Below are 8,843 nucleotides of genomic sequence, written 5' to 3'. Positions count from 1 at the left end.
GCAAAATAGATTTCCTATAGTTTGCAGTTACAGACAATGCTGCAGTAAGGAATCTTGTGTGTCTGTTTCATACTGTTGAAGGTATATTTTCAGGGTAGATTCCTAGAAGTGGGATGGCTTGGTTAAAAGGTAAGTGAATATGTAGTATTTTTATTTATTGACAAATTCCCCTATAGAGGGGTACTTTTTTCCTTGCAATTTAGTTTTTGAAGAAGCCAAGTCATTTGTTTTTCATTGTTACTGTTAATTATTTATCAATTTGTAGATTTTTTAAATTTAAATTATTGCTGAAAGAAGTATTATGTGTCTCCTTTCTCCGCCATTGACCTCTCCCGGCTGCTCCACCCTTCTACTGTCTGTGTCCATTGGTTATGCTTATATGCATGCATACAAGTCCTTTGATCACTAAATTTGTAGGTTTTAACATGTGATATACTTTAACCTATTGCAGTTATTTCATCCTCCAATTGTCCATCTCCTCTTTGAACAGCAAGCGCCTACTCCCCCTCTCCCCAAGATAGTGATTTATTTTCATAGTTTTTGTTTATTCAAGACCCTAGATCGGCTGAAGCAGTCCCTCCAGGAATTGCCCCTCCAGAGGCCGTGACAATAGGTCTTCTGTGGAGGGAAATGCTGGGAGAGCGGTCAGCTTTAGTAAAGGCAGCTCAGAGAAAGCGGGAGTTGAGGGGCCGGCTGCCAAGATTTTAATAAATTGCTTCAGATATTCTCTCTTGTGGACAAGGACCTCTTTTATTGCAAAAATGAATTTTAATGTTTATCTTGAGTTTGATTTAAACATTGCTTTTATTTATTTATTTTTTTAAATATATTTTGAGTTTTTTTTTTACAGAGAGGAAGGGAGAGAGATAGAGTTAGAAACATCGATGAGAGAGAAACATCGATCAGCTGCCTCCTGCACATCTCCCACTGGGGATGTGCCCTCAACCCAGGCACATGCCCTTGACCAGAATCGAACCTGGGACCTTTCAGTCCGCAGGCCGACGCTCTATCCACTGAGCCAAACCGGTTTCGGCTAAACATTGCTTTTATATGATGCCGACACCAGCTGTGCAGAAAGGGCTCTGGAGAGATGTTTTATGAACACAGCAACACACACCTGCAGCTCTTCTGTTCTGGGGGCTCCAGGGCAGCCAATTTGCTTCATCAAATACGTTCTTCAGGCCTTTTTGGCTGAGTGCAGAACGCTCCACATATTTGACGGCCTTCAGGTCACGGGCCAGCTTTTCAGCAGTCTGGAATGATAGGCTTTTGTTTGTTCTTGGCAACTTTCTCAATAGTAGAGGGGTCATCTCAGATCAATTTGGGTCCCAACAAGCAAGGAAGGAGTCTATGGACAGTGAGTTATTTCAGGCACCCTAATGAGGATGGAGAGACCACTGAAAAACAGACTAGAAATACATCTGCTTGTGGATAACTCAGCAGTCAAAATCTTGTCATATTCTCTTGCCCTGCTGTATCAAAAAGTCTAAGAGTATATGGCTCTCCACCAATCACAATTGTGACTACATAGTTGTCAAAAACAGTTGGTACATAGTCAGATGGAAATTTGCTTATTGTGTTAGGAGACATGTTTTACCAATGGCACCATCGCCCACAATAATGCACTTAATTGTCTGCATTGCTGAAACAGTTTTCTACCCAATTTAAGTATTTCAAGTCTGATGATGACCTCAGCTTCTCCGCCAGGGTGTTGGCAGCACTGCCCAAGAACCTCTTTTTAAGTTGGCACCATTTCAATTCTTTTGAACTGACCCTTCTAGTCTTTGACGGTTTCTTTGATTTCTGGTGTGACAAGATAGCCAGACTCATCCTGTCCCAGGACCAGAATTAGCATTTTTTTTTTTTGAAGGAACTGGGTTTCCTTATAATTTAGGTAATGCTGTTTAGGGCTTACCATCTGGGAAATAAGACTTAAGTCTTATATTCTTATTTTTATTTCACTAAAATGGTTAAGTTTATGCTAGATATTTGTTGATGTTACTATTATGAAAGTGGTCTTTTTCTCCATTGCATCTTTCCTCCAATGAAAGGTTGTTGATTTTTATACCTTTATTTGTGACCCGCCTGTTTACTAAACTTTTTTTTACTTTTTCTGTTTAGTTGTTTTACTTTGCTTTTTCAGGAAGACAATCAATCATACCATCTGTAAAAAATGATTTTTCCATCTTCCCAATCATCATACTTATTTGTTCAAAAGAATGTCCAATTGCATTTTCCGGCACTTTCAGATCAATATTATATACTACAGATGATGATTACCCTGCTCTTAATTAATGAGTTTTCCATTAAGTTGGCTCCCTGGTGTAAAGACAAATTAGTGCTCTTCTTAGTATCTTATTTTTACTGGAGTGAACATAAATGATAGACACTAGCTGTGCTCTGGCCAAACAAGTTAACTCCGTTTCATCACAACATGCCTTATACTTTCCCCTCTCTTCTAATTACCATCCACGAGCTTGATCTCGGGTCACTGCATTGCTCTGTATACCACTCACTGGACAAATTCCACAGGGACTGCTTTATGACATCTCACAGGGAACATCCCATGACCTTCAATACTCAAAATACTGGTGTAAAAAGAAGGCCAGGAGAGGAAATATTGTCAGCTAGAACTCTTCCATCTCAAGTTTCCTAGTCTGATGTCTTGATTAGGTGTGTGTCTGTGTAAGGATTTTTCAGAAATCTCTATTTTAGTTTTCACCTGGCTGTTCTACCAGCTAGATCTTTAGAGGTCAGCACCATGTGTCATGGTGGTTTATGTATTGAGCTCCTACTAGGAGACAGTATAGCATAATAATTAAAAGTGCTCTCCCCCTTCCCCTCAGTCCGCCCTGAATTTGGCTAGTTTAGGAAGGTGTGTAGTGGAAAAAGTGTCTGAGGTGCCTGCCACAGCTCTGGGATTTAACTCGTGTTACTTTGGGAAGTTGTGCACATCCCTACAACCTGCATTTCAGGGTTGAAGTGCTTTTTACGTTCATAGCTTTCACTCAGGCTATACAGTAATAATAACCCGATCCTTGTTATATTTTTATGGTGATGGACTAAGTTACACACTAATGCCAAAAGAGTTATGCCTTTCGGCTTATATCAATTAACAAGAGTAGTTAGTAGATATGTTCGTTAACAATATTTCCATATGTTATATTAAAGTCAGCCGGTAGTTTTATATCAATATAACTTTTACCGGGCCAAGCGAGAGAGATGAATTCACCATTACGGAGGGCGGGGCTGGGAGGTGGGGCCATCCTCTTTGGCAGCTTCGTTTCCATGACAACGGTTGCTACGGTAAGCACTGCGCCTTCCCATTGGTCACTGCTGAGCATATTGCGGTTCCCTTGGCGGACCTCATTGGTTATAGTGATGCAGTGCCCGGACCTATCAGGGGCCGTAAGTGAAGTGTCGTAAAGCAGAAAGGAAGGCGGGAGTCCGGATTGGAAACATTAGGGAAACCTGAGCAGCGGAGGCCGCTATGGCGAACGGCGCGTGGGCCGAGATTCGTGAGAAATTCCAGGCCGCGCTGGCTCTGTCGCGGGTAGAACTGCATAAAAACCCCGAGAAGGAGCCGTACAAGTCCAAGTACGGCGCCCGAGTTCTGCTGGAGGAGGTCAGAGCGCTGCTGGGCCCCGCGCCCGAGGACGAGGACGACGACGAGCGGCCTCAGGCCGAGGACGACGTGGGCGCGGGGGACTCCGCCCCGGGGCTGCCGGCCGAGCGGGTGGCGGTCGAGGGGCCCGTGGCCCAGGGCGCCGTGAGGCTGGCGGTGATTGAGTTCCACCTGGGGCTGAACCACCTCGACACGGAGGAGCTGTCGGCGGGGGAGGAGCACCTGATGAAATGCCTGCGGCTGGTGCGCAGGTACCGGCTGGCGCCCGACTGCGTCTCGCTGTACATCCAGGCGCAGGTGAGAGCCGGCTGCCGGGGCGAGGGGCGGCCGGGGCGGGCGGGGCGGGCCCCGACTCTGCCAGGGCCGAGGGCACAGGTCACGGGGCACAGTCTGTCCCACGGCTTGGAAGCTTCGGGATGAACGGCCGGGAAACCCCCACCCTCGTCGCCCTCTTCAACGTCGCTTGCTGCTCGCTTAGTCGTGGTCGTTGCCTGGGTTTCGCCCCCTTGTAATCGTAAATACCTTTTTCAGCTCTTCTCCACCAGTTCTGATCCTGTCCATTCTATTAAGAAAAAAAATCTAAAGTAATTTTAACCTTAATTTAAGGTTGACCCATTTGTCCTCAATTTGCTAAAATTTTGTTAACGTTTTTTGTATCTATGTTCATGAAGGGTATCAGTCTGTAGTTTTCTTGTTATGTCTTTGATTTGGTATGAGATGGGAGGTGTTCTTTCCTTATTTTTCCAGAAGAGTTTGTGTAGAGTTGGTATTATTTCTTCCTTACGTGTTTGGTAGAATTCACCAGTAGTAGTACTTTTTTAGCTGTTTTTATTTTATATTCAGCTTTTTTCCCTACCTGGTCTGATGCTCTGTGAATGATACAATAGTTTCTGTTGTGTTGTAGGATTTATATTATACTTAAAAAACAATTCATGTAGAATGTCAATAGTAGTTATTTCTGTGGAGTTAAAAATCAAATCAATTCTAGGTCTTTTGCTCAACTCACCATTAAACTCTAGGGTTTCTAAACATTTTTTGTGGCATATTGCAGTCTAGTGAAGCCTGTCCTATATAATAAAAGGTTAATATACAAATTGTCCCCTCCACTGGGAGTTGACAGGGAGTTCACCAGGGGGCAGAGTGGCTGGCCAATACCTGTGGCCCCTCCCCCCAGCCCGCCCACCCAGTGGCCCTCATCAGGGTGGGGGGCTGGACCCCACCCCGCACACGAATTCATGCCCCAGGCCTCTAGTATTGCATAAAACAGGAATGATTTTAAACGTATAAAATAAAATGTAAAAGAATATTAAAGGAACCAGTAATATAAAAGTTATCAACACACATATATATTTTAATCCTCACCTAAGGATATGTTTTCATTTATTTAGAGAAAGAGAGAGAGAGAAACATTGATATGAGAGAGAAACATCAATTGTTATGCACTGCAACCAGGAATCAAACCCACAACCTAAGTATGTGCCCTGACCAGGAATTGAACTCATAACTTTTTGGTGTATGGAACAACACTCCAACCATCTGAGCAATCCAGCTAGGGATCAAAATATTTTTTTAAAACAAATGTATGATGTAGTAATATGTGTGCTTCTTTATTAATATGTTAAACAACATCTAATGATATGTCTAATGTCCATAATTTTATTTTATTTTTTAATATATTTTTATTTCAGAGAGGAAGGGAAAGGGAGAGAGAGAGAGAGAGAAACATCAGTGATGAGAGAGAATCATTGATTGGCTGTCTCCTGCACACCCCACACTGGGAATTGGACCATGACCTCCTGGTTCATAGGTTGAAGCCATGCGGGCTGGGCAATGTTCATAATTTTAAAATAGTAATGAATATAAATATTTTGAGATCAGCAAATTGTAACATTAAGATTTTTCTCACTTTTATAGGTCACAAAATCTCAGGTACTATAATACTGCTGCTTATTTGTTGTTGTTAATCTTCACCCAAGGATATTTTTCCATTGATTTTTTAGAGAAAGTGGAAGGGAGGGAGGAAAGGAAGGAGGGGGGGTGGGGAAAGGAGAGGGGGGGGGGAGAGAGAGAGAGAGAGAGAGAGAGAGAGAGAGAGAGAGAGAGAGATACCGATACCGATTGGTTACCTCCTGCACATACCCTGACCTGGGCAGGGATGAACCTGCAACCCAGGTTTGTGCCCTTGACCAGAACTCGAACCCACGACCCTTCGGTCCTCAGGCCGATGCTCTGACCACAGAGCCACACCCCCCAGAGCATATTGTTGCATTTTTTTCCCTGCTTTCATAATTAAAAGAAATGCTAAATTTTAGTAGAACATAGTGAAAATAAATTGAAATGATTTTTCCATCCATATTCTTAGACTCTGAATTCTATTAATGGGTACCTTGTGGTTCTGTGGACCACAGGTTAATCTGCATTAAAAACTCTTTGTGCCCGGCTGGTGTAGCTCAGTGGTTGAGCATCGAACCAGGAACTAAGAGGCCACCAGTTCAATTCCCAGTCAGGGCACATGCCCGGGTTGTGGATTTGATCCCCTGTGGGGAGCATGCAGAAGGCAGCTGATCCATGATGTTTCTTTTTCATCGATGTTTCTATCTCTCCCTCTCCCTTCCTCTCTCTAAAAAATCAATAAAATGTATTTAAAAACACACACACATCAAAAACCTCTTTCTTTATCCTGTGCCCCTCCCTAGGGAAGTAAGCAGAAGGTGGTAGAAACCCAGCCTCAGAAGTTTCCTTGTGCCTGAAGGACTATCCCACTATCCCATGGGGTGGGAGGCAGTCTAACCCTGTTTTCTAAAGGTTAGCTAGGCATCCAGTCTTGAGTTTTGACCATCTAAACAGTCCTGATTTGCTCTGTACAGCGCCTGACAGAGTCACATGCCAGGGGACAAACTGGCTTAGTTTTAAAAATGTTATTTAGCATTTTACCCCAAATCTAATCAATTTCTTAGCACCTTCATGGTAGCAGAAGGAAGTTCGTGCTATGGAAATCAAAAGGAAGTGATCGATACAAGAAAAGACACTACAAATGAAGAATTTTTAGTTGACTAGATATAATTACAAAGCTATATAATTTTAAGAACTCTGGAAAGTACAAACATGTTTCATTGTTTGAAATGGTAAACATTGGGAATCTGACTTAACTGATGAGTAAAGGCATATAGCATCTTCAGAGTCTTCATAACATAATTTGAATAATTGGAATTTGAGAGCTCACCTCCCTTTCTTCAGGCTTGAACCAAACAATAACTGTTAAGAGGACTCTGGAGATTGTAGATACTTGAAAACATGTTTCTGGCTCATCTTTGTCTCGATGTATACTACCTATTGCTATGTAAAATTTTACCCCCAAAGTTAGGATCTTGAAGAAACAACTTTTATTTCAGGAATCTAGGCATGGTTTAGCCGGTCGCCTCTGCCTCAAGGTCTCTCATCCCATTGTTGGCCTGTTGAGGCTGCACTTGAAGGTTCAACTGAGGGAGGATCTTCCTAACGCTCTCATGGGATTGTTGGCAGGTTTCAGTTCCTTACAGGGTGTTGGTCCAAGGGCTTCAGTTGACCTTGCTCAGTTCCTTGCCGTGCGAGTCTATGCACAGCCACCACATCGCAGTGGACTTCCCTCAGAGAGAATGGGAGAGGAGCACCTCAGATGGAACAGTGTTCTGTAACTTAATCTGGGAAGAGACCTTCTATCGCTGTTGCCATATTCCAGTGATGGCGAACCTATGACACGGTGTGTCAGAGGGGACATGCGAACTCATTTTTTTGGTTGATTTTGTTGTTGTTGTTAAATGGTATTTAAATATATAAAATAAATATAAAAAATATAAGTCTTTGTTTTACTATGGTTGCAAATATCAAAAAATTTCTATATGTGACACGGCACCAGAGTTAAGTTAGGGTTTTTCAAAATGCCAACACACCGAGCTCAAAAGGTTCACCATCACTGCCATATTCTGTTTGTTAGAAGCAAGCCACTAAATCCAGCCCATACTTACAGGGAAAAGATTATACAACAAGGTCATGAATACCAGGAGGCGGGGATCATTAGGGGTCCATCAGTAGCTGTTTACCACTACATAAGGACAATGTTGGGAATAATTCATTGTTAATCAGACTCCAGTACTGTTTGGTAGGTAAATTTTGACTTTGAAACTAAAAGTTACTGTTACTAGATGATTTATATTGTCATTATTTCTCTTTATTTTCCAGAATAATCTGGGTATTTTGTGGTCTGAAAGAGAAGAAATTGAAACAGCACAAGCTTACCTAGACTCATCAGAAGCACTATATCTTCGGTATATGAAAGAGGTATGTTGCATGTCAGATAAATTTTAACATTTCATTGAAACTAGTGAAGAACTGATGTTAAGAATTCCTTACTCATAATATGTGTATGACTCCTCAGTATACTTAGGGACCTCTCTATAGAGCTGTCTAGGTGGTCACCTAATAGCTGTACTTGCAGACACTGTTAAAAGTGATTTACAAATTTTAACTCATTTAATCCTCACGGCAATTTCTGAGGTGGGTACTTTTATTATTCTTAATTTAGAGGTGAGAAAACAGATCACAAGGAATTAAGTTACTTGTCTCCACACACTAGTAAATTGTGAAGTTGGGATTATAATCCACACAATGTGATTCCAGAACCCGTACTTTTAACCTAGACTCTGCTGCCTCACTTAGTAGTTGGACTTAGTGTAGAACACAAGTGCTCAGTGCTCCTTTAAGAACAGTGTAGTGTCATAATGATGATAGCAGATAGAAGCAATGCACTGTAAGCAGAATGCACAGATTGAGCATTCCTATTTGCTTTGTAATTTATAATTATTATTATTATTATTTTCATGGGGTGGGGAGAGCACAGACTTTGTATACATATCTGAGTTTGAATCCTGAACCTATTAACCGTATAGCTTTCTGATAAGTCACTCTACTTCTCTGGGCCTTAGATTCCTCATATGTGAAATGGAAATAATGATACTTGCACCCTGTAGCATTGGTCAAAGAATGAACTAACATAGGTATAAGATGGTACTTGGCACATAGTAGGTGCTCAACTAAAACTGGTTTTACTCTCCTTCCTGCTCTCTTTTTAAAAAAATTTATCTTTATTGTTGAAAGTATTAGATACACCCCCCCCCCCATTAACTCCCTCTACCCTACTCCTGTTCCTTCCCCAGTCCTTCACTGCACTATTGTCTGTGTC

General features: G+C 42.0%; 1 protein-coding gene and 1 pseudogene across 2 annotated transcripts in view; one reads left to right on the top strand and one right to left on the bottom strand.

The window, feature by feature from the left end:
- Positions 1-1,095: 1,095 nt before the first annotated feature.
- Positions 1,096-1,640, bottom strand: LOC132214649 (cell division control protein 42 homolog; annotated as a pseudogene).
- A 1,772-nt stretch (positions 1,641-3,412) lies between these two features.
- Positions 3,413-8,843, top strand: part of KIFBP (kinesin family binding protein) — a 31,895-nt gene continuing 26,464 nt past the window's right edge. Inside the window, exons 1-2 of one of the 2 annotated variants that reach the window (XM_059662518.1) lie at positions 3,413-3,922; positions 7,844-7,942. In XM_059662518.1, the coding sequence (XP_059518501.1) occupies positions 3,491-3,922; positions 7,844-7,942 (531 nt within the window). In that variant the 5' untranslated portion in view covers positions 3,413-3,490. The remainder of the gene's footprint in view (positions 3,923-7,843; positions 7,943-8,843) is intronic. The other variant, XM_059662517.1, reaches the window with a different exon arrangement.

The sequence above is a fragment of the Myotis daubentonii genome, chromosome 13 (genome assembly GCF_963259705.1).
Source record: "Myotis daubentonii chromosome 13, mMyoDau2.1, whole genome shotgun sequence".
NCBI lineage: Eukaryota > Metazoa > Chordata > Mammalia > Chiroptera > Vespertilionidae > Myotis > Myotis daubentonii.
Note: the sequence above shows the minus strand (reverse complement) of the source record. Positions and strands in the feature narration are given on the sequence as shown.